At 46.7% G+C, this 26884-nt stretch overlaps 1 protein-coding gene across 1 annotated transcript in view; it reads right to left on the bottom strand.

Moving 5' to 3' along the window:
- The window catches only part of FBXO36 (F-box protein 36), an 84490-nt gene that overhangs the window by 14116 nt on the left and 43490 nt on the right, over positions 1–26884 (bottom strand). Inside the window, exon 3 of the mRNA XM_088466589.1 lies at positions 6847–7019. Within this exon, the coding sequence (XP_088322715.1) occupies positions 6847–7019 (173 nt within the window). The remainder of the gene's footprint in view (positions 1–6846; positions 7020–26884) is intronic.

Below are 26884 nucleotides of genomic sequence, written 5' to 3'. Positions count from 1 at the left end.
CACGCCCACTTTAACTCCGCCCTCATAGGTGCTGCTTTCACAATCTCCCTGAAAAGCTTTTTTAAAAGTAGGCAAGTATGATTGAACCCCTGAAAGCGAATGAGGAAGTGGTCCTGGTTTCATCTCATAAAAGATACCATGTGATGTGCACTATTATCAACAGGAATCTGTGAGTGATATGTGGGGGGGTTGGGGAGGGGGGAGGCTACCCCAAGTTCAATTCATATCTGTCTGTTATTACCCAGTTTGTTCTATTAATGCTTACAATTGTAAAGCACAACGGAATATTTTGCGCCATATAAGAAACTGTTAATAAATAAATTCATACCTTTGGTGATGGTCTACATTCTGACATAAAGAGATACCTCTGATATGCCTACATACTAGTGTAAAGCTGTGAGTTACATGTGTGGGGGGCAACCCTGACTGAACACTTTTATATTTGAGCTTTATTTGAACATTATTTGTTATATAACAGGATTACACGATTGCTTGTGTTTTTTTCTTTCTCTCCTGTTATTATTGAACCTTACATGAAAGGAGAACCATCCCATTTAGAGAGGAGTACTATTCTGCTGTTTATTATTTCAAAGCGCCATTATAACTGTTACTCTTTTTTGATATACAGTTGAGAAGAATGATGAGCTGAGTTGAAGCATTAAAGATGGATTGGATTGGAAAGAGGCAGGAGTTGGGTAGGCCAGATAAAAAGAGGTTGCAATAGTCCAGTCGAGAGATGACCAGTTAGTGAATTAGAGTATTTGTTGCCTCCAGGGTAAGAAAAGGGCTAATCCTAGAAATATTATTAAGGTGAAAGCAATAATGTGCGATTTAAAGAAACGTGCAGAGGCAATGATAACTGTTAGATAGCGGACTTGTGGACCGGAGAGCTTACAATGTTATCAATGGCTAGTGAAAAGGAGGAATGAGAGGGGCTGGGCTGTAACTAAGGGTGTGTGAGCGGTGATGCCGCATAGAGCACAGAGCTCTGTGGGCAGCTCCGTCGCTGCTCCCCCCCCCCGGCTCTGCATCTGGCTAGAGAGGAGTCTGCAGCCAGAATCCCTGCTGTAGTCCCTCCGGATGCTCTAGAAATGCAGATTGCACTGTATACAGCTCTACAAAGCATCCTCAGTATGCTCGGGGCAGAGCTGTTCTTACAGGTGATGGTGGTCCCGCCCCTTCTGCATGACATCATGGGGGCGTGGTAGGCATTGGAGAGGGGATCCAGGAGACTGGGAAGATGAGCTCAGTCTTAAGGTGCACATCCACTAGGCGACTATGGAAAGACAGTACGATTCCAACATCGTAATCGTACCGTCGTTCCTCATCCCTGGCAGTGCCTACACTGAACGATTAGTTGTTCCGTGTAGGCACCCTCCCTCATCCCTGAACATGGCCAATCTGTTGTTATCGGCAGAATGACCGGCATGTTCAGCCGATGATTGATGTCGGAAACGACCAGCGGGAGCGTGCATCGCTGGTCGTCTCCGACATTATAGTGCACGATTAATGAGCGATTGCAAGATTACAATGTCGTAATCGTGCAATCGCTCATTAATATCTGCTAGTGGATATGCGACATTAAACATGTTAAGTTTCAGAAACCACTGGGACATCAAGGTGGAAATGGTAGAAAGACAGCTGGAAATGGAAGCAAGAAGAGAGGAGAAGCCAGGTGTGGAGATGTAGATCTGAATATCTTCCTAACACATCTAACACAAGGGAATATTACATGTCCATTCTTCAGTGCCACCTCCACACAACCACTCAGAGTAGGATTATACACTTTCATAAAATAGAGTTTTATTCCATCGCAGTGTTTGATGTTTTTGGGACCTCTATTTCAGTGTTTCCCAAACTCATTCCTCAGGAAGCACTAACAGTGCATGGTTTCTATTTTTCCTAGTTGGTGTACAGGTGTATTCCTTATTGGCTGACACATTTTAAAAGATCTACTGGTGTAGCTAACTATTTCACTTGTGATTCTGTGAGGAGACCTGGAAAACATGCACTGTTAGTGCTCCCTGAGGAATGAGTTTGTGACACACTGCTCTATTTGATACAGACCTGCAAAGAGTTTCCTTGTCAGAAAAAAAAAAAGAGTCACGCATTCTGAGATTGTCAGAGTGATTGTGACTCACTAGAGATCTGGCTTCTATGCATTAAGCTTCTCTGGAAGATAGTCTCAAATGTAGAAGCGATACAGTGTCACCTACACATCCCTAGACCTTTTTAAATGTAGTTCTGTAAAAGGGGTCCGGGACCAACGTTCACCTTTCCATTCAGCTGATCAGGTTATCTGTTTAAGCTCAGCGTTCTCTCCTTTGGTGGTTCGAAGCAGAAAATTGAACTATGAGCACACCTTCTCTATTTTTGTATGCTCATTGGGCCAGTTATTGGAATGTTTATTTCTATTACTTTATAAGTGGGGAACCACAGACAGACCGATTCCATTGTTTAGGGCTCTTCCCACTAAATTCGTAGATTTTGGCTGCAAGTTCAAGCACTAGGTAAATTATCTGCCCAAAACCCATGCATGGGCGCTTTTTAGCACCCTCCCAACAGAACTTAGCAGATGGTTATTATTAGCAGTGGCTCGTAAATCTATTCTACAGGTATGGTTACACCCTGAACCTTCAGCTATGTCCCTTTTCATAGCTAAACTATTTTATCTTTTCTGTATGGAATTAGAGGAGGTTACGATAGAGAGGGAGAAAATAACTGAAAAGTTGTTTGAAATGTGGGGTTTGGTGCAAGCGAGCCCTGTTTATTGATTGCTCTTTATATGGTGGTGCAGTCTTACACAACCAGCAGAAGTCAGAAAATAGGGAGGTCGATTGGGTTTGGGCAGAATAAATTACAGGATGGGCAGAGTTGAGGACAGGGGGAGGCGAGTCACTTACACAGCGGGTGCTGCAGGAGTGTACCTAGGAGGGTATATGAAGGGGGAGAGGAGGGAAAGAAACAGACTGAATAGGAGAAGTGGAGAGAGAGACGGGGAAAATGTTGGAGACAGATAAGAATGGCAAAGAACAGGGAGAGAAATAGAGTGAGAGAGTAGTAATAGGGAATATATATATATATATATATAGTACTAGTCAAAAGTTTGGACACACCTTCTCATTCAATGGTTTTTATTTATTTAAATTATTTTCAACATAGTAGATTAATACTGAAGACATCAAAACTATGGAAGAACACATATGGAAATATGTTGTAAACAAAAAGTGTTAAACAAATCAAAATAGGTTTTATATTTAAGATTCCTCCCCCGTTTGCTTGGATGACAGCTTTGCACACTCTTGGCATTCTCTCAGTCAGCTTCATGAGGTGTCTCCTGGAATGGTTTTCCAACAATCTTGAAGGAGTTCCCAGAGGTGCTGAGCACTTGTTGGCTGCTTTTCCCTCACTCTGCGTCCAACTCATCCCAAACCAGCTCAGTTGGGTTTAGGACGGGTGATTGTGGAGGCCAGTCAAACTTTTGACTGGTAATATAGTCCATTATGTCCAGCACTCGAGTTATATGGTAAATAAATAACTGCACAGGTGTCCTGATCCATGAGCCGGCAATCTGCTCAATGCATATACCAGAGGTTCCCAAACTCCGCCACTACAGTCCAGGTTTAAAGATATCTATGCTTGAGCCCAGATGGTTAAATCAAATTGACTGTGGTACTAATTAAGGCACCTGTGCTCAAGCATGGATGTCCTTAAACCTGGTCTGTAATGGTGGAGTTTGGGAACCTCTAGCACATACCAAAAATGAGAGGATAGCATTCCGGGCCTTTTGTAGAAAAAAACGCGTTTATAAATTCATCACATCAGATAACAACATGTCGACGTCTCGGTGCACAGAGACACCTTTGTCAAGACATCACATTGAGCCAACAAAGCTAAACACCTACAACAAAGAAATAACCAACTTACCCCACTATATATAGGAGAGACCAGCCACCCAGAAGTGACCGCCAGGACCACTCAGCACGTACAGCGGGGCGCCTGAGAGTGATTATCAGATCGCAGATGCATCCAGGAGGTGTCTATTTCCTACAGACACCTCCTGCTGCATTTACATTTTAGTTGGACATTATTGCACTTGGACAGTGTCACGACCAGAGTTTCTCGGCATGGTGGTCGGCGGGTGATACCTGTGAGGATGCTGTGGCAGGGGTGCCTGGCGGTGGTGCTGGTGCCTAGCGGGGAGCATTGACTGTGCGTAGTCCTGTTTGGGCATATTGTCACTCTGTACTGGTTAGGCCTGGACTTTTTCCAATTTGCATCACTACAGTTCCCAGGTGCACTTAGTGCTAAACCCGGACTTTCCGTTTTGCCACTTTCATGTCTGTCAAACTACTTACTAAAAATTCCACATTTATTTTGAAATCAGCTCCAGTGTCTGCTCCTTATACCACCCCGGGTCCACAACAAAACCAGAACCTCACAGACAGTAGGGCAGAGCCGTTATACCATTAATCTCTGAATCAAGCCCTGAGATTGTAGCAATTGGAGATGTACTGTCAGAAGCAGTAAATGCTGCAGTCAGAATAAGCAGCAACTGGCGATGAACTTGCAAAAGCAGTAAACACCGGACCAGTTGAATGCCCCAGTCTAACTAAGCAGCAGCTGGAGATTCACTGCTGGAGCAATGACTGAGGGAATACTGCAGTCTGAATGAGCAGCAACAGGAGATTCACTGTATGAGTTGGACTAATTAACTGAGTAGCAAAATCACCAGGAGCCGTCACCAGCAGTCCACAGAGGGAGAGATGAAGATCAGGCAATGCTGCAAAGGCAAGGAAGGGTGCAAATAACCTGCCCAATCATAGAAGTAACTTGACTGGTCACTGACGCTTATGTGATGAGGAAATGGAGGGAGAAACACAGAGCTCGCACAGGACAGACGAAAAGCATACCATGCCTGAAATGTCTAAAATTACTGGAATGGGGATGGTAGAGATAATATGAGGCCATCTAAGTCAGGTATTGACACGAAATACTGCGTAAATATAACAGGTTGGTGGTGCTCCCCGAAGTCAGAAAAAGAGCGCAAATTGAGAAAAGAAAAAGAAGACTCTATGCTGGGGGCACTCTTATCGTATGTGAAAGATTCAAAAGGACTAAAATGTAACTTTTATTAGTTTACTAGTAATACAACAGTGTCACAAAACGCATTATGTACACACAAACAATACTACAGATGCATAAGTGAGTATGCATTCTCATGAGCTTTTCACAAGTGAAAAAATCCCCATTTGTATGTGAGCAATAACAAATTGTCAAAGTCTTTTTAGATAATGACAAATACCAGCCCGTATAAAATGAGTCTATTGGATATAGGGTGATATTCCCAGAGATTTACCATTTTTTGTGTTTGATTTCACTAATACTAAGGCCCTCATTCAGAGGCGCTCGCAAGAAGCGAGCGCTCGTTCTGAATGAGGGCGGCCGCTTCTATTTTTAAGTGCGGCCTCCTGGTCGCTAGCTAAGCTGTGGGTTACCACCCACAGCTTTAGCGACCGACCAGGTTGATGGTCGCAAAGGTCAAGACCATCGCGGCTTGCGACGAGACCCTAAGGTTGGGTCTCGGCATCCGCAAGCCCCAGGGAGCTTCCTGCTCTGATCGAGCAGGAAGCTCCCCACTGACATCACTGCTGATGTCAGTGCGGCCTCCCACAAAACGGCAGGCGTTCCTTAAGGAACGCCTCAGTTTGTGAAACCACCCCCCCCGCCCCATCTACAAAACGGGCCGAGCTGTCGATCAACATCGACAGTCGGCCGTTTTGTAGTGAGCTCCGGAGCGAGAGAACTTCTCTCTCGCTCCGGGGGTTGCGCAAACGCAGTGCGGCCGCTGCGCATGCACAGGGCCTAAACATTGACCCGGTTGCGAGCGCTCATCGCTTGCAACCGGGTCTGAATGAGGACCTAAGTCCACATAGTATCGCTTCTCTTTTAGTGGACCAAAGATGTCCTGCCTAAAGCTGGCCACACATCTAAAGATTATCTGTCCAATCAGCCAACTAGTTGATTAGTTGGAATGAAAATCTGGTAAGGTATGAAAGCAAATGACAATCAACAATTTGCTCCCAAACGCCGGAAAATGGACAAAAACTGTTGTTTGAACAAATTGTTTGGATCAAACATTTAACAAACTTGTCTGACGACCATTTTCATCTGTTTTCTGGCATTTAGGAACAAATTGCTGATCATCAGTTACTCCCATACCTTATCAGATTTTCATTCCAACCAATCAACTAGTTGGCTGGTTGGAAAGATAATCTTTAGATGTGTGGCCAGCTTAAGTCCAAAAATATTAAATACAGCTTGGGATACACACATTCAAAAATAGGTATAGATTGTATGGACGCACAGCAAATTGCCAGGGCGCGGTTCAACACTAACTTACAATTGAAAAGTTTAATGCCGAATGAACTGCACAGTGTCACACCTCTTGTTTGATGAATCTAAATGGAGGGAGTTCCAAGATGACGGCGCCCATGAAGTGCCGCTGCCAAATGGAACGCAGAGAGAGTGGTAAACCATTTACCCAGCCCTGAAGATTCACCTCCTGCCATAATGAAGCCTAGGACACATACAGCAGGCGATCAGGGAGCAGACATATTTCCTTGTCAGTACAGACTACGTTCCGCTCTCACACTGATTACTTGACAATTTATTTACTTACAGGTGTTTAGGAGAATTTGTCCGATTTTTGGGAAATACATCATAGCTATGTAAAATTGGATGATTTTCCTCCATTTGCAGATATGGAATATGTTTGGAGTGGTTCTGCTATTGTGTTTGTTAATATATTAATTAAATTCAACATCAATATGAAATACATATTACCTTTTGAAATGTATGAGACACCTGAGAGAGCTGAGCAATGTCCTCTAGGTCCAGAAAGGTCAGGATGTACAGTATCAAGGGTTCAGGGAGACGTTCAAAGAAGTCATACTGCCCTCGGCATAAGTTAATCACATACTGCAAGATATTCTGTCCAAAGATGATGCCAATCTGAGCTACAGAATAGAAAAAAATATGCAAATTTATGGAATAACCATTATAAATCAAACTTATTATAATACAATGGGAACACATATTAGAGTTTACCTTTTCAGTGTGTATTTTAATTTGTTATTATTATTAGCATTTATTTATAAGGCACCGCAAATTTCTGCAGTGCCTTATATGATAAAGATATAAAACATGGCAACAAAGTAACATATTTTACATAAGGTACTATATTGAGATTAACTACAAGTGTAAGCATAGATGTAGCATATAAGGAAAGATCCCCAGGTATAGTTTGTACCAATAACAAAAGTATGATCTAATAATCAATTGAGTACTAAAAAATGTGTATCATACAAATGCATGCAAGCTTCAAGAATTGAAAATATCTATATATAATTTGTAAAACACACCTGCTGCAGATAAAACATGATGTAATGCCTAGAGATGCAACTGTAATAAATTAAGATAAATTGAAATTAGTAAGTGGAGCTTCACCAAAATATAAGTATAGAAATGTTCTTTGTATAGGGTGACTCACATTACATACAAGGAACTAATCAGTCCCAATAGCAACTGTAGCCAGTAGTAATGAAAGGTAATTGAACAGTCTACTCCCGGAGACAATTAGGGGTATATTTACTATAGTGCGGGTTTTTAGAAGTGGAGATGTTGCCCATAGCAACCAATCAGATTCTACTTATCATTTATCTAGCACTTTCTAGAAGATAATAGCTCAAATCTGATTGGTTGCTGTGGCCAACAACTCCACTTCTATAAACCCGCACTTTAGTAATTATACCCCTTAGAGTGGATGTTTAGTTACCAGGATGTCCTCTGGCTGAATTAAACACTCCTCGGTCCAGCACATACGCAGGGGTGGACACATAACACAGTGCTGCTCAGAGGCAGTAAAAGACTGCAGCATTCATGTGCAAAGTGCTCCGGTACCAACTCGAATGGAGAGGGGATCCAGAGCTTACATTCTAAAAGGGAGGTGGGAGTTGTGGGTAAAGGGTAAATGTATATAAGACATTTTTTTTTAGGGATTCATTTACAATTGCACCTTTTTGTTTTTTTGTACTGCACTTGTACGTGAATGCCCCTGACCGGCGTCTCAATGCAAAGAGTGGTAAGTACAACCTAAAATACGATGCATAAGTGCAAATATGTGCCACTCTAAGGGCCTGGTTTTGAGTAGGATATATCTGCAGATACAGATGTATCTTGTATGTTTCCGCATACTGTGCATGCGCCAGATACAGTAATCACGGCATGCGCAGGATCAGCCATACTCTTACTGAGATATCACTACTGCGAACGGATTGATCCATCCCTCGACAAATCACATTTTCCGTGAGATGGGTGTTACTGGGTTGTAACTAAGTAACTGCATGGAGCTCTTCTGTATTGTGGGAGCGTCATGGGCATGTCGTGGGTGTGTAAGCTGACCTCCCTGCTCATTTGTACAGTGCAGGCAGAGATAAGACGTCTGTTTCAGTCAGTTCTTTTGCACCCAGCATGGGGCTGCTGTAAGTCCCAATACTAATGATGACAGCCGCGGCTGTAAGAACAGTGGGCGAGATAGGCTTCAACGCAGATTTGTAATGTACACAGGCAGATTCTCGCATTAGTATAAACTAGTGGGTCCAAGCTGTATGGAGAAGCTGCCGAAGATGAGTCCAACTCGGAATCAGGCTCTAAATAAGGCCTCTAGTATAAACGTCAAACCCCTAGATAGTGCGTATCTGGCAGAACATTGCATTATGGGTATCATCAGCACAGAAAATAGGGCAGGCCCTTATGATACAGAACCAAAAAGATTGTTACATCTGAGGGAGTTGGTAGAATTATCAGTCCAGTGTATGTGTATCACAGTTTTCAAAGTCCAGTATTATAACCAACTAGCACTCCATATTTTACCAACTACTAATATTCACAATTACTTATATAAAAGCTTGAGTAACAGTGAAAAGCAATATTAAAACCACAAACACAGCCACAAAGAAAAACCATACTTGCCTACTTTTGAAAAAGCAATACAGGGAGATTGTGAAAGCTATTGTGAAAGCTATCACCTATGAGCGCGGCGGTAAAGTGGTGTGTACTGCTACATCTGAGAGACGTGCCATAGAATTGATTTACATCCAAATGTAAATGACCCCCAAAGCAGTTAGTAAGAACAAATATGGGTTCACTGAAATAAACTAATTGTTATGTTTTGATCTGATTAGTGACACGCCTACATTAGTAACTGGTATTTATACCGAGCCTCTGCTAACTTCAGTCACATCTTGATAAAGACCCCGATAAGGCGTTGAAACGCGTAGGTGACAGGCTCTAGATACACCGGACATTTGGAAGCAAGTCGATACCCCACTTATATAAGAGCCACATTCTGCTGCAAGTAATTCCATCATCAGCACTATTACACCAGGATTCCTATTGTATATATTACCAACAATGGGACAGCGAATGCTATCCTGACAGCGCCTTACAGGTATCCGTCCTCTCCCCTCGGACACTGGGGATATATACAGATACTTTGCACCAGCCTTCCAGTAATAGAAACAAATCCTTACAGCGGCTCTAAAGCTGGGCATCCACTATACAATTTTCTGTCAGACATCTGTCCAATCTGGCTGGATGGAATGAAAATCTGGTAATGTATGGGAGCCAATGACAATTGTCCATTTGCTCACAAACACTGGAAAATAGCCAAAAATGGTTGTTCAGACAAATTGGTTAAAACATACACATTTAACCAATTTGAACAATTTTTTTTTGTCCTTTTTTTAGTGTTTAAAACCATATGATCGACTGTAATTTGCTTCCATACATTCAGTGGTGTAACTAGGGTATTTGAAGCCCAGGGCAAATGTGAAAAGGGAGGCCCCCCGCCCCCCCAACATACCGATATGTGCGCGCGCCGAAGGTGCGCACTGAAAAAATGGGCGTGGTCACTTAAAAATGGGGCGTGTCAACATGACACACCCCTTTATTTTCACGCTGAACATTCCTATCCATATGCACCTTAACCCCAGTAGTACCCCTTATACAGTACCCCCAGTATGCAGTTGTGGTCCCTCTTATGCAGGCCCATAGTAGTGCCCCTTATACAGTATCCCCAGTAGTGGTCCCCCTTATACAGCCCCCAATTAGTTCCCCTTACTCAGTGCCCCCAGTAGTGGTCCCCCCAAATGCAGTGCCCTATGTAGTGTTCCCCCTTATGCAGTGCCCCCAGTAGCAGTCCCCACAATGCAGAGCACCCAGTAGTGGTATCCCCTTTATATAGTGCCCCCAGTAGTAGTCCCCCCCCTATGCAGTGCCCTTTATATAGTGCCCCCATGCAGTTTTCCCAGTAGTGGTCCCCCTTATGCAGGGACCCAGTAGTGATCACCCCCTATCTAGTGCCCCCTGTGGTGGTCCCCGCAGTGCCCCTAGCAGTAAGCCCCTTATATAGTGCCCCCAGCAGTAGTCCTCCCCCCTCCCATGCAGTGCCCCCAGTAGTGGTCCCCCTGATGCAGGCCCCCAGTAGTGACCCCCCTTATCCAGTGGTCCCTGTAGTTGTCCTTCCTGTTATTGCCCCCAGTTGTGGTCCCCCCAGTGCAGAGCCCCTAGTAGTAGGCCCCTTTTATAATGCCCCCCAGTAGTAGTTCCCCCCCCAAACTAGTGGTCCTAAGTTGAGGTTCCCACTCCCAATTAAATGCCCCCTGTAATAGCCCCCCCAGTAGAGGTCCTTCCAATAATGGTGCCCCCAGTAATAGCCCCCCCCGTAGAGGTCCTCCCAATAATGGTGCCCCCAGTAGTAGCCACCAGCCCCCGTTGTGCCCCCACCCCAGTAGAGGTCCCCCCAGTAGTAGCCACCCCCCTCCCCCATTGTGCCCCCAGTAGTGCTGACAGGTTTTAAAAAATATATATATAAAAACATACTTACCTGAATCCACGCTGCTGCTCCGGACCGCGACACCGCTCCCGCCACCAGTCCTCCCAGGCTGGCACGCTCAGCATAATGGGAGAGACGTCATGATGTCACATGACGTCTGTCCCATTACCCACTGCAGGAGCCGGACGGAAGTCCGGCTCTTGCAGTGGGTGCTGCGGCAGTCAATGAGAGTCTATCTGACTCTCATTGGCTGCTGTTTAACACACGCATCGCCGCCAGCGCTGGCGGCGATGCGTGTGTTATGCACAGCCTGAGCCCGCCTCCTGGCGCTATTGGGCAAGCGCTCAGGGGGAGGGAACAGGCTCAGGTGTGCAGCACAGGACCGGCGCTGGAAGCCTAGTGCCGGTCCTGTGTAAATGTGTAGCGCTGACCGCACTCATTGCGGTCGGCGCTACACTGGCTAACTAGGGCTGGCTGCCCGGTACCGGCTCCGTCGTGCACATGCGCTCTGGGACACCACCGACCCAGTTGCGAGCGCTCAGTGCTTGCGACCGGGTCTGAATCAGGCCCAGAGTTAGTAAGATCTACACGTTGATGAAAACACACTGGTAGGGGGCGGGGCTTAGTGGCATGACCAATCCGGCCCCATCCCCAACACCACCTACCTGCTTCTCCTCCTCGGGCTTCTCCCGAGAAGGGAATCTCAGAAGTCCGTAAGTATGGGTAGAAGAATCTTTGTGCAGGAAAGTGGCAGCCATTTTCTTACAGCACACCTTCTCCTGGCAAATAAGGTTCATTTTGGTAGGGGTGGTGTATTCTAGCATACTTGTCTATCCTCCGTGGAGTCCCCACCGATTCCTGGGGGAATAGGCCACCTGCCCACTTCCTAGTAAAATGGGTGGGATGAGGTGGGCAAGGTAATTTGAATCACAGACTATTGCGTCATTTTGGCACTATACAGTAAATCTCAGCATTATGCTCAGGAAGAGGCCTAAAGCGGGCCACACACTAGACCAACTTACATCCAACCAGCCAACTTGTTGATTGGTTCGAATGAAAATCTGGGAAGGAATGTGAGTAAATGACGATCAGCAATTTGCTCCTAAATGCCAGAAAATGGTCGTCAGACAAGTTTGTTAAATGTTTGATCTAAGCAGTTTGTTCAAACATCAATTTTTGTCCACTTTCCGGTGTTTGGGAGCAAATTGCTGGTTGTCACTTGCTTTCATACCTTACCAGATTTTCATTCCAACCAATCAACTAGTTGGATGGTTGGATGTAATTTGGTCTAGTGTGTGGCCAGCTTAATGATGCAAAGGGCCCACACCTAGGTAGTAGCCAGAAAATAATTATTTAAAATAATAGGCAACTCATTTACCTAAATAGCAATGAGAACACAGATAATTTAAAGAATGAACTAAGGCCCTGATTCAGAGCCGGATGCTCTGACCAGAGCGCGACGCTCTGACCAGAGCGCTCGCTCTGAATCAGGGCCCTCCTCCATTAAAATGGAGCGTCCTCCTGGACGCTCGTATAGCTGTGGGTCACCACCCACAGCATATACGAGCGTCCAAAAAGATGGTCGCGATGGTCTTGACCATCGCGACCATCGGACTTGCGAGTGAAACCCTGTGGTCGGGTTTCTCAACCACAAGCCCTGGAGTGATTTTGACTCTATCAGAGCCTAAATCATTCCCACTGACATCACTAGTGATGTCAGTGGGGCCGGCTTCAGACGGTAGGCACGCCCCCGGCACGCCCACCAAAGGGGGCGTGCTGTCAATCAACATCGACAGCATGCCCCCTTTGGTGCGAGACCCGGAGCGATTGAAAGTCCTTCGCTCGCCGGGTCTCGCGCATGCGCACGACGGAGCTCAATCTATAGCCCCAATCGATCTGTGAAATCCAACATGTTGGACAATCTGATTAAACAATTCCAATCACTTTTTGGTTGCAATCTGCGATCTGTGAAGCCCATACATTGCAGATTTTTATACACAATCGATTGCAAATTGCACGATTGCTGCAATCCATCTCTGATATATGGGGGCCTTTATGGGACTATCAACTCAAAAGCTATTTCATGGACAGGTGTGAGCTATTCTCTCGTTATTTCATTATCAATTAAGCAGGTACAGGGAGGCCAGCAGGGACAGACAGGTGCGGGCGTCCTCTCATGTATTTGTGACGGCCCGGCACCTGTAGACAGTCGGATGGGCAGAGAGGCTGGGCTGGAGCGTCCTTGCTACAGCCCTGCTTCTGCACATGGGCAGACGCTTCAAAAAGGGCCTTAACACTGCCTGAACGGAGGAGCTCTGCAGCCGGCCCGGCACCCAGTTTGTCCAGGACCTGTTACAGCATGGCAGGTCACTGATTGGAGCACGGGAAATGATACTAATTATACTATTTCAATGTTTAATATCTACTATATTACTGGCTATTTCAGGGAGTCAGGCAAGTATGCCTAAATATCGAGGGCAGCTAGTTAGTCTGCGCACAATTTCACACAAAGTCTCAGTGCTGCCTGCTTCTTGCAGGCATGGCCACAGGTAGACCAGCCTGTCAGCCTGGCCTCCACTTGCCCACAGGCCCAGGGATGGCCATCGACCACCGATAGTTAAGATGACTGGGAACCAATGTCTTTTTCCAATTCTCGACGGCACGGAGCTTCCCGCTAAGTCCCACATCCCCCCCAATGCTGATTGACCTGTAGCCCGCTGTGCCCTCCAGCAGTGATGGCCATTGAGGTGTGCAAAACACTGATGGTTTACCGTAGATGGTTTTGTGCCATCGACAGTTATAACCGATGAAACCATAGATGGTGACCATCGATGTGCAGACCACCAAACCCCACAGCCCCACCTGAGCTGTGTATCCTCTGGGAAGCAAAACACCCCTTTTTAAACTTGCACAGCACAGATTTAGTGGCACCAACCCTACCTAGCTTCATTTTACCACAATACCTACAACTTGGTCTGAATTAATTAAATATCTCTAAAAAATGCACAGATGTGTATGTTATTTGTATTTTTCTATTTTCTGGTTGGGGGATGGTGCCTCAATTTATCATGTATTGGGGATCTTGCACAACTTTTGACTTCCCATGCTTTGACAAATGTACTCACCTAATAACATTATATAAATTATGAAGACAAAATCTAAATAGGTCAGTCAGTGACCCATAAACTATTCACCAAAGGAAAGGAGCCAGAAGAACTAGACAAGTCTGAGCAAGCAGCCTAACAGGACTGGACAAGTCCAAACTTGCCCAAATACATTTCAGCCAGATACATTTTCCATCAGACTGGTAGGGATACAATCAAAATCATGTGTTATAGCTTCCCACTGGGACATATAGAGGTAAGGACATGACATAACGGAAGGACACCATTACGTTCTGTCTCCACTCATGGGCAAGCAGGGAGTCCAAGAAGGTCTCCTCCTAAATCGGGAGTCTCTCATAGTACATTGCAGGCAAGTAGGCAACTTTGAATAAGAGATAAAACTGTGCAGAAGGTGACTGAGAGCTCAGCATATGCAAACGCAGAGGGGGTTTCTCTGTAGCGGCTGTGAATGTATTATCTAAAACAGAACTCCAGGATCTTATGTTCCTGGGACAGCTATTAAATAATGTGAGTGAAGGCCAAATCACCTTAGCGTTATTGCTGGCAAACACCCACATACTGTCCATATATTCTGACCTTATCAGATGTCAAGGCTGGGAATTATCCAGCAAGGTCAAGCAACAGTACTTCAAAAACAGGGAAAGCTTGTGAATTATATTTTATTGAAACTGCAACATAAGAAAATAACAGAATATACCCACCTTTATTTAAAACATATTAAAGTATAGAACTTCAATAGGAGATATACTGCCCAATTTAATTTTCTTCTAAACTTAACTTTCTCAAAGTCATCAAGACTAAAAAAGTACTATTTTAAACAAGCCAAATGGGCACTGTATAAATAATATACATTCTTCTTGCAGATAGCTTCTCAAGATTGCTTGTGTACACCATCTAGTGGCAAGATTTTAATTATTGTATAAGGTAACCAGCACATGTGCATTGGCAAAGAATCAAAACAAGTCATGGTGGTGATGTTGGGGGTGTTATATTATACTCTGCCCCACAGTGCATTAAGTCGCTTTGTGTGTGTTTTTTTTCCCTTTTTTTTTTTAAACATACAACCAATACTCACTACATGGGAAGACAAGCAGATGTTCTGACTTCTACCATGTTTTTGCAGCAACTTGTTTTGGTCCTATCCTAGTTTAATTCTGGCAAAAGTAATGAAGATTATACACAATGTCATGGGCTGTCCAGGACCCTCTCATCTATATATGTAAATTCAAATGTCCTGACTCACTCACTGACTGACTCATCAATGCCCAATCCAAAACCCTCATTATAGAAACATGAAAATCGGGGAGTATACTTCTTCCATGAAATAGGAGCCCAATAAGAAAGGATTCTTCAAAATTCGACTCATGGGGTGAAAAGGGCTAAAATGTTTCCTTCCCCTGTGCAATGTCCAAACCTGACTGTCTCATCGTGGCTGTAGCACAGTTCAGAATTCAAACACCAACTGTCAGGGCCGGATTAAGGTCTGTGGGGGCCCCTGGGCACCAAACATGTGGTGGCCACTATTAATTGTGACGAACTGGGGGTATGCGCAATGGGGACCTCAGTAGTGTCAGCGCCCACAGTGGAAGTGGTAGTGGTTAGACATCAACTGTGGCATTCTAACTTAACAACACATCTACAAAAACTCTCACGTAAAGTTGAACGTCAGTGGCAAAAGTCTCATACTCCAACTGACTTCCTCACAAATAAGACTATCTACAACTCTTATCGTACTGCTCTGGACACTGCCAAACAAACATATTTACAATCTCTAATCTCTGCTCAAGCCTCTAACCCCAAGCGACTTTTTAATACATTTAAACTGCTTCTTACCCCTCCCTCACCAAAACCACCTGTTACTATCTGTGCGCAAAATTTTGCTTCCTATTTTAGGGACAAGATTGATGAGATCCAAAATTAAATGGTATGCTCTTCCTCAGCTAGTGACCTGCTCAATTCCCTACCTGAATCCTCTGGCACATTCTCTTCATTTGATCTCACAAACGAAGATGAAGTATCTACAGTCTTCTCATCCTCCTACTCTATTACCTCTCCTCTAGATCCTATACCCTCACAAATCAGTAAAGCTCTGTCTCTTGTGCTTGTTCCAACCCTAACTAAAATCTGTAATCTCTCTCTCTCTACTGGCAACTTTTACTGTTCAGCATGCAGTGATTACTCCTACTCTGAAAAAACAAAGGGCCTGATTCAGAGGCGCTCGCAAAAAGCGAGTGCTGGCTCTGAATCAGGGCAGGCGCTGGTTTTATTTTAGTTGCGGCCCCCTGGCCGCTCGCATAGCTGTGGGTGACCACCCACAGCTATTGTGAGCGGCCAGGATGATGGTCGCGATGGTCAAGACCATCGCGACCATCGGGCTTGTGACGAGACCCTTGTGGTAGGGTCTTGTGGCCGCAAGCCCCAGAGAGCTTCTGGCTCTAATAGGTGATGTCAGTGGGGCCGCCCACAAACTGCAGGCGTTCGCTTGGGAACGCCTCCGTTTGTGAAGCCACCCCCCGGCCACGCCTACAAAACGGGGCGAGCTGGATCTGGATCCATGGGCACCACACAGTTAAAAGCTTTAGCTCCCAGGATGCACTGGGTCCATCCTCCTCTATACCCTGCCCCCGAGCCACAAGCACTTCAATTTCAGTTGGTGCCCGGCTGGAGTCGGGTCACCGTTAACGCAGGGGGGCTGATTAGCAGCCCCTAAGCTACTTTTTAATGTTATGAGTTTTTAGTTTTTTTCTTTACTTTTAAACTCTTCAGAGCGGCAGCGTCGGACTGTCCATTGGACGTCCAAGCTGCCGCTCCATCACCCCGCCGGCGCCGCTATGCCAGTACGGATCTGGGGATCACGACGGGACCCGAGAGTCTGTGCTAGCCGGGCTCTGCAGGCTCCCCCCATAACCCGCTAGACCACCAGGGAACTTGTACAGCAGGAGCTGGCGCCCCGGGTTTTAATAGCCAGCCAGGGGAGGCAGCCTTCCCTGTTTAGCGGCTCCTCCCCTCAGCTCAGCGCGCCTTTCCTCTCGGGTCTGGCGTCTTTGACCTGCTCTCCTCCTACAGCCAGACCCCCTCTGAGGTCTCCGGCGGCCATCTTTTCTCACAGTAGCGGCGCAGATCTTACAGGCTTCGCGTGGACCGGTCCCCCTGTATACCTCTCCCCTGCAGAGACAGTGTATGCAGCACTATAGCCCTCCCAGACACTGAACCTGGGCAGGTTGACTGTAGTGTCAAGGTGCAGTGAGTATTACTTTCCGCATCGTATGTGACTTTTGCTAGCGCTGACTGTCTGTGCTTTTTTCTGAATAACTGTCAGTCTATACCTATCCCTTTCCTTTTCCTACAGCCCTGACAGGTGTGTGTGGGAATGGCTTTTCTTTGATCTCACTTATGTAAATTCAAGTATTTGTGAGGTCTGTCACATACAGTTGTGTACTACACGGTACCATATCTGTGGACCTGTGTGTTGCATGTTTGTGGGTTCCCCAGTTGAGCGCTACCGGACTTCCCATTATATTCAATATGTATATATATTTAGTCAGCTATGTCTGACAAGGAAGTCGAGCGCTCTGCTGCTCCCACTCTGCTCTCCTGCAGGCGCTGCCCTGCAGGGGTTGGTAAGGAGGAATTATCGCAGGATGGTCTGTGTGGGAGGTGCTACCAGTTGCCTGGTCCCTCCAACCCCCCAACCATGGGACAGGACCCTCCTTGGACTGTGTTTTCTCAGGTGCTGGCCTCCATCGTGGATCGCCTGGCGGTCTCGGCCGTTCTCCCCCATATGGGGTTACCCCAAATAGCCATTCTCCCCCCTCAGGGTATTTTGCAGTTATTGTACTCTACTCCTGGGCCTCAGACTGTTACTCCCTACCAGGGGTTACCGCTCTATATGCAGTCTCCTCCGGTGTCTCAACAGTCTGTCATTCCCTTCCAGGGACTTCCGCAAGCTGGTCAGCCACCTTGGGTGAATGTGTTCTCTACTTCAGTCCAGAGTTTAGCGGCCTCATCTTCGGCCTTTCAGACCATGCTACAGAGTGAAAAGCCGCAGAAGGCGTATAAACGTCAGTTTATGTTATCCCAGTCTACGCAACTGTCAGATACGGATGCATCTTTGGATAATGGGGAAATGCCTGAGGGATCTGATTCGGATTCCCATGTTCGGGAGGTGGATTCTAAATCTTCTATTAATGTGCCAGCATCAGTAAGGGAGGTTCGATCCATTCTTGACATAGAGGATGACGTCCCGGCCCCTAAGTCCAAATACCCGAATTTCAAACAGGCAAAAGTGACTTCAGCAGTTTTTCCTCTCTCTGACCAGCTGACAGACCACATGGCAGAGACCTGGCAATCACCTAGTAATAGGTTTCAGCCTCAAAAACGTTTAGCTTCTAGTTATCAGTTTCCTGCAGGTCATTGCAAAAAGTGGGAATCTCCGCCTGCGGTAGATTCTCACGTTACTCGCTTAATCAAGAGTGCTATACTGCCTATGCCTTCCATTTCATCCCTAAAAGATTCTACGGACAGGAAGTTGGAGACTTGCTTGAAATCAATCTATTCTCTCTCAGGGGCTGTAGCCAGTCTGTCCATGGTTATCTCCTGGGTGGCTAAGGCCATTGAGAGCTGGGCCAATGTGCTGGAGGATACTTTCCCTGAGGAGGCTCCTGAGGCTCAGAGAGCTTTAGTGGGACAGATGAGAGATGCCGCCACCTATATTGGTGAGGCGGTTTTGGATGCCAATCTACTGACCTCCAGAGTCTCGGCCGCAGCTGTGTCTGCTCGCCGCTCTTTGTGGTTACGCTCTTGGAGGGTGGATGCTGATTCCAAAAAGGACCTGGAGGGCTTGCCCTTCAATGGGTAAATATTGTTTGGCCCAGACCTGGACAAAATTGTAGACACCCTGGCGAAGTCCAAGTCAGCTTTTCTGCCATCGGCAGCTGCGCCTTCAAAGGCTAGGACCTCTGCATTTTGGTCCTTTCGTTCTCATGTCCAAAGTCCAAAGGTCAGTTCTTCCCTAGGCAATCGGCGGCCAAGTCAACCCCCAGGCCTAAGACACATGCTTGGAGAGCTACACGCCCTATTCAAAGCCGGAGGATAAACCCTCAACTTGATGGGACGGGCCTCCCTCTGGGGGATCCCAGTGTGGGAGGCCGACTTCTTCAATTCGCCCAGTGCTGGTGCAATACAACCATGGATGCTTGGGTATGAGAAGTGGTCTCTCAGGGGTATGTCCTCTCCTTTCTTCACAGACCTCCCACCATTTTTTCTGCACGAGTCCTCCTTTGGACAAAACCAAAGCCTCAGGGAGCCATAGAGTTCTTGCTGAAAACAGGGGTCATTGTTCCAGTTCCGCTTTCTCAGCGCAGGACGGGTTACTACTTGTCACAATCCGGTGAAAGTGATCCTCTGTGGAGGACGGTAAGCCGGGGGGTTCAGGTGACTATCGGAGTGACTGTGGCTAGGTCTCCTATTTGCGGCCGAACCCAGGTTTGGCTAGACCTGGCCAGAGGCGCGGAGTCTAACTCACTTGGTGGTTTTCTCCAGTGACCCCTCCAATTGGGATTTGGTTTTCCGCTCCACCAAGTGAGCAGGTCGCGGCCCTCTGGACAGGTACCTGGGAATGGCAGAAGACCGGAAACTATATTACATCAAGTTATTGCTAGAACACTGGAGATTCACTGGAACACAATTAGAAATCCTGATCACCGACTTGCATGAGATTACTGAGAATGTACTAAGAATCACTAAGAAATCCAGGAGCTGACTAGCTCAGCAGCTCAGGGAGATGTGGACACAGGCAGGTACTGGAGTTTGCTAAATATGCAGGAAAACACAAACATATACTGGAGATTGCACATACAAGAGTAGAGTGGACTCAAGGAATATATTGGGAATGCTAGAAATGTGGTACTGGACAAAGGCCAAATACTGGGAGAGCTAGAAATGCTGGTACTGGGCAAAGGCAAAATACTGGGAATAATTATATATGCAGGTGCAGATTGCACAGACAAGACATATAGAGAAGATAGGCATACACTGGGAGAGTGCTAACTGCAAGTGCAGTTTTGCACTGACAAGACACAGAGCAGATTGACACAGACATGTGCTGGGAGGTCCAACTGTGAGCTAATTAATACCAGCAGGTAATCTGACACTTCAGTGATACAGGGTAATAGCCACAGCAAAGCTGCAATAGAATTAGCAGCACATATACAAAGACACACAGGGAAGGGACATGAAACACTGAAGTACTGTGAGAAAGCTAAAGTCTCAGAGTAAGGTTTAGCATGGAAGCTAATAAAGGAAACTGGGAAACTGTGAGCTGGCTGAAGCAACACGCTGAAGGATTTAGCACAGAGCAACAGTCTTCCTGGAGTTGTGGAGGCGGATTTATACCCAGGGGTAGCAGATTACTGGAGCACAGCATCAGTTGACTGAAATCATGCTACCATAGGTTAGGAGTACTGTCACATGAGAGGAACTGTCATGGCGGCGCCAATGATGGGAACTCCGATCCCCAGCACACACAGCCGACCATGGAAGCTCGCAAAAAGCACCTAAGGCAGAATACTCAGCCCACATCCATCACTGCACCAGACGTCTGACCGCAAGGAAGTCAGGGGAAGCCGGCAAGGAGGTGAGAGAGGCTGATCCTAGGCTGAACCCTGACAGTACCCCTCCTTTTAGGGTGGGCACCGAACACCCATAAAGGCTCAACTGGAACTCCTCAGAAAGACACAAAAAATATATTTGAAAAACACAGGAAACTCGAAAATCATGATTGAAGATACAATAAGAACTGGAAAATTTAGAAGAACAAGGTTCCCAATACCAGATGGATTCTGAGACTAATAATTGGAAGACATAGTCAACTTGGTCCAAGAAAGGTTGGTCACCAGGAAGTCATCGATTCTTCTTCTTTTTCTGAGACTTTTTCGAACCACTTGAAGAAGAAGAAGACTTAAGTTGCAAAGTGTCTTTCACGGGAACTACCGAAATTATTTTTTCATCGTACTCAGGATCGTAGTCAGAATCTGTATTATAATTAATCATCCTTATGCCTCCTTGAGTCTTATCCTTCGGGACAGGTTGTTTTTGAACTGGATCTTTTTGAGAATGACTCAAAGAAATGCATCTGAGCTTAATAGCAGAGGGTGGTACTCCAGAACTTGAGACTTTGTTGAGATGAGTATCCTCGAGAGAACTGTAAGGATAAGTTGGACCAAATTCTTTAATGACTGCCGCAGTAAAGGCTACTAAATCTGACAGCATCGGATCCTTTGAATCATAAATAAGCTCAACCCAGTCCCAAGCTTTACCTCGGAAAGAAGAAATTATAAAATTTTCTACATTAGTAGGCTTGATTTCAGACCATGGAAAGGATTTCATAATAGCGATGAAATAATCCACCAAAGCATAATACTGCGTTATATCTCCATAAAAAAAAATGGACATAGAAACATCAGATGGATCCTGAGGTATACCTTTAAATGTAGTGGTAGCATCATCTTGTGAACCTCTTAACGGATTGGGCACTAAAACATTTGACTTTGACACAACACTAGAAGATTCTTCCTTGAGTGAAGAACCAGAGATCTTTCCTTGGGATACAGATTTTGAAATCCCTTTTTGAGATGTAAAACTTGAGACTTTCCCCTGGACTATGAGACTTGATACCCCCTGCCGGGGTACATAACTAGAAAACTCCTCTGGAGGTATGATGCTTGAACCCCCATCTAGGGGAGTAACACTTGGAAACCCTTGTTCTTGGGGTACAAGACTTGAGACCCCCTCCTGGGGTAAGACACTTGAACTCTTCTTCGGAAATGTAATACTCGAAATCCCCCCCTGGGGGATGGCACTAGGAATCCCATCCTGGGGTGAGACACTTGAAGTCCCCTCCAGGGGAATAACACCACGAACCCCATCTTGGGGCATTACACTGGGAACCCCGTCCTGGGGTAAGACACTTGAATTCCCCTCCTGGGGTATAACACTGGGAACCCCATCTTGGGATGAGGCACTTGAATTCCCCTCCTGGGGTATAACACTGGGAACCCTATCTTGGGATGAGGCACTTGAAATCCCCTCCTGGGGTTTAACACTGTGAACCCCATCTTGAGGTATAACACTTGGAACCCCATCCTGGGGTGAGATACTTGAGGTCCCATCTTGGAGAATAACACTTGAAATTCCCCCTTGGGGCACAACACTGGGAACCCCATCCTGGGGTGAGACACTTGAAATCCCCTCCTGGGGTGAGGAAACTGAAACCCCCTCTTGGGGTGCGAGGCTTGAAACCCCCTCCTGGGGTGAAGAACTTGAAATAAGGACTTTCTCTTGAAACGTAACACTTGAAATCCCCTCCTGGGGTATAACACTGGAAACCCCATCCTGGGGTAGGATACTTGGACCCTTGTCCTGGGGTGAAGAACTTGAAACAAGAACTTTCTCTTGAAACGTAACACTGGAAATCCCCTCCTGGGGTATTACACTGGGAACCCCCTCTCTGGGTAAGAGGCTTGAAACCCCCTCCTGGGGTAAAGAACTTGAAATGAGGATTTCCTCTTGGGGCGTGACACTTGAAATCCCTTCTTGGGGTATAACACTAGAAACACCCTCCTGGGGGATAGCATTTGAGGCCCCTTCCTGGGAAACAAGATTTGAAACCTTCTTTTGGGGTGAGAGACTCAAGGCCCCCTCCTGGAGTACAGAACTAGACACTCCCTGTTGGAGTATGGGACCTAAAACCCCCTTCTGGGGAAGCTGACTTGGCTTTTCCTTTCGGGGTACGCAATATGAAACCCCCTTTTGGGATGCAAGAACACAGACTTCCTCCTGGGGTGAGTGGCTCAGAACCCCCTCTTGAGGTATGGAACTTGAGACCCTTTCTTGGGGAGTAACACTTGAAATTACGATCCGCTCCTGGGGCATAACACTCGAAACGAAGGCATCCCCTTGAGGCATGAAACTCGAAACGAAGGCCCTCTCCTGGGGCGTGAAACTCGAAACGAAGGCCTCCTCTTGAGGCGTGTAACTCGAAACGAAGGCCCCCTCCTGGGGCATGAAACTCGAAATGAAGACCCCTCCCTGGGGCGTGAAACTTGAAATGAAAGCCCCCTCTTGGGGTACAACACTTGTAACCCCCTTCTGGGGTGAGAGATTTGAAACCCCCTCCTGGGGCATGAAACTTGAAACGAAGGCCCCCTTCTGGGGCGTGGAACTTGAGACCCCCTCTTGGGGTGCGAGACTTGAGACCCCCTGCTGGGGTGCGAGACTTGAGATCCCCTGCTGGGGTGCGAGACTTGGGACCCCCTGCTGGGGTGCGAGATTTGGGACCCCCTGCTGGGGTGCGAGACTTGGGACCCCCTGCTGGCTTAAGGAAGTTGAGACCCTCCTGGGGCTACTGACTGGAGTCCCGTATTGGGAGAAGCAGCATCCGGACTGGGACCGGAACAGGCAGAATCCGGGCTGGGACTGATGGAAATGGAATCCGGGCCATGACCAGTAGAAGTGGAATGAGTAGTGTCCCTGACTTTAGAAGGTCGAAATATCCTCCCAATATTTCTTAGACGAGGGTTGAAGCATCTTGTAGCAGGGCCCCAATCGAAAACTTGAACTTTCTTTTGCTTAGTGGACATCACCTCCTTATCTGTAACTGAAGAAATGGGAATCACTGATGGATGATGGGGAGAACTGAAAACGCAGACATTAGGAGTCACACACTTGTCACCACTTCTCAGTGGGCGCAGAGTACAGTCCTTAAGAAAGTGATTGTCATAACCGCAATATAAACACAGATCCAGTTCCCGGCGTCGCTGACGTTTAACCTCAGTAAGTTTAGGGCGCAGGTACCTTTGATGCTTTACTTTAGTTTGCTTGGAAAAGCTGTTAGTCAAGTCAGGAGTAGCACTAGAAAGCTTGGAAATAACTTGAAAAATTTTGGGACGGAGATTTTGTAGTTGTTCTGGAAGCCAGTAGAAACTCTTGAAAAGTTCAGGGTCACGAATATCAGGAAATTGGGGAACCAGAGGACACTTGAGAGGTTCACTAGCTTACACAGAAAATTTTTCATCTGTAGGGGTAATTGAAACTTCGGAACGAAACTGTGGAGAATTCACTGGTGGAACTTGTGGTGTGTCTGGGGACAAAGCAGCTAGAACTGAATGAATAACCATCATTTGACTAGAGAGTTCTTACAGCTGCTGTCTGACGGATTGCAAAGCTGTCTCCTGTGCAGACACACGAAAGAGTAAATCCTGAAAACCTGCTTCAACCTGGAACCCGGCGGCTTGCATATTAGGCTGTTCAAACTGTCACAATCTGGTGAAAGTGATCCTCTGTGGAGGACGGTAAGCCAGGGGATTAAGGTGACTATCGGAGTGACTGTGGCTAGGTCTCCTATTTGCGGCCGAACCCAGGTTTGGCTAGACCTGGCCAGAGGCGCGGAGTCTAACTCACTTGGTGGTTTTCTCCAGTGACCTCTCCAATTGGGATTTGGTTTTCCGCTCCACCAAGTGAGCAGGTCGCAGCCCTCTGGACAGGTACCTGGGAATGGCAGAAGACCGGAAACTATATTACGTTAAGTTATTGCTAGAACACTGGAGATTCACTGGAACACAATTAGAAATCCTGATCACCGGCTTGCATGAGATTACTGAGAATGTACTAAGAAACACTAAGAAATCCAGGAGCTGACTAGCTCAGCAGCTCAGGGAGATGTGGACACAGGCAGGTACTGGAGTTTGCTAAATATGCAGGAAAACACAAACATATACTGGGGATTGCACATACAAGAGTAGAGTGGACTCAAGGAATATATTGGGAATGCTAGAAATGTGGTACTGGACAAAGGCCAAATACTGGGAGAGCTAGAAATGCTGGTACTGGGCAAAGGCAAAATACTGGGAATAATTATATATGCAGGTGCAGATTGCACAGACAAGACATATAGAGAAGATAGGCATACACTGGGAGGGTGCTAACTGAAAGTGCAGATTTGCACTGACAAGACACAGAGCAGATTGACACAGACATGTGCTGGGAGGTCCAACTGTGAGCTAATTAATACCAGCAGGTAATCTGACACTTCAGTGATACAGGGTAATAGCCACAGGAAAGCTGCAATAGAATTAGCAGCACATATACAAAGACACACAGGGAAGGGACATGAAACACTGAAGTACTGTGAGAAAGCTAAAGTCTCAGAGTAAGGTTTAGCATGGAAGCTAATACAGGAAACTGGGAAACTGTGAGCAAGCTGAAGCAACATGCTGAAGGATTTAGCACAGAGCAACAGTGGGAGTAACACAGGCACTTGGAATACCGAAGTTGAACAACGTCTTCCTGGAGTTCTGGAGGCGGATTTATACCCAGGGGTAGCAGATTACTGGAGCACAGAATCAGCTGACTGAAATCATGCTACAATAGGTTAGGAGTACTGTCACATGAGAGGAACTGTCATGGCGGTGCCAATGATGGGAACTCCGATCCCCAGCACACACAGCCGACCATGGAAGCTCGCAAAAAGCACCTAAGGCAGAATACTCAGCCCACATCCATCACTGCACCAGACGTCTGACCGCAAGGAAGTCAGGGGAAGCCAGCAAGCAGGTGAGAGAGGCCGATCCTAGGCTGAACCCTGACACTACTCTACTCCAGCGGTATCTGCGATTTGCTATACGTCAGCAACACTTCCAGTTTCAGGCGCTGCCCTTTGACCTTTCCACCGCTTCACCAAAATTATAGCTGCCCATCTGCGGAGCCAAAGTATACGGCTTCTGCCGCATCTCAATGACCTCCTATTGCTGGCAAGCTCTCCGGAAGTCCTTCTACGACATCTACACCTGATGATCGCTTGTCTGCAAGCGCACGGGTGGCTGATAAATTGAAAAAAGTCCTCCCTAATTCCCTCACAGAGGATGGTTCATTTGGGAGCCCTTGTGGATTCTCATCAGCAGAGGATCTTTCAAACCCCAGAAAAGATCTCCTCCCTACAACTGCGGGTGCACAGTTGCCTGAACAGTTGCCGGATGTCAGTACAATCAACAATGCGGGATCTAGGGTCCATGGTGTCCGCGTTCGACATGGGGGAATATGCCCAGTTCTATTCCAGGCCCCTGCAGGGGCTGATTCTTTCCAAATGGAACGGGTTACCACACCTGATCAGGACTCAGATGCTGGTGTTGTCTCAGGAGGTGCGCCTGTCTGTCTTGGTGGCTTCAGACATCTCATCTCCCCAGGGGTCGACCCTTTTGGATCCCGGACTGGGTTCTTTTGACAACAGATGCCAGTCTCCGGGGTTGGGGTGCAGTGACAGGTCCACTTTCACTTCAGGGCCGTTGGACAGCTGAAGTAGCAATTCTCCCGATCAACATTCTGGAACTTCGGGCCGTGTACAGGGCCTTCCAGTTGTTAAGTCACGTTCTTCAAGGAAATGCCGTGCAGTTTCAGTCCGACAATGCCACCACGGTGGCGTACATCAACCATCAAGGGGGCACTCGCAGTCGAATAGTGATGACAGAGGTGTCACGCATCCTGTCTTGGGCGGAATGCCACCTTCCAGCCATCTCGACAGTGTTCATTCCAGGAGTCCTCAATTGGGAGGGGGACTTCCTCAGCCGTCACGACGTGCATCCCGGGTGTTTCAACTCCTTGTGGACAAATAGGGCCTGCCGGAGGTGGACATGCAAGAAGTGTTTCAACTTCTTGTGGACAAATGGGGCCTGCCGAAGGTGGACCTCATGGCCTCCCGTCACAATCACAAGTTGCCAGTGTACGGGTCCAGAACAAGAGACGCCGAAGCAAGCTTGGTGGATGCTCTGTCGGTGAGGTGGACAGTTTGCGTATCTATTCCCTCCGATAT

This window comes from Taudactylus pleione, unplaced genomic scaffold, assembly GCF_031769625.1.
Source record: "Taudactylus pleione unplaced genomic scaffold, aTauple2 ptg000066l, whole genome shotgun sequence".
NCBI classification, from domain to species: domain Eukaryota; kingdom Metazoa; phylum Chordata; class Amphibia; order Anura; family Myobatrachidae; genus Taudactylus; species Taudactylus pleione.
The sequence above is the reverse complement of the archived record's forward strand: the minus strand, read 5'-3'. Positions and strand labels throughout refer to the sequence as shown.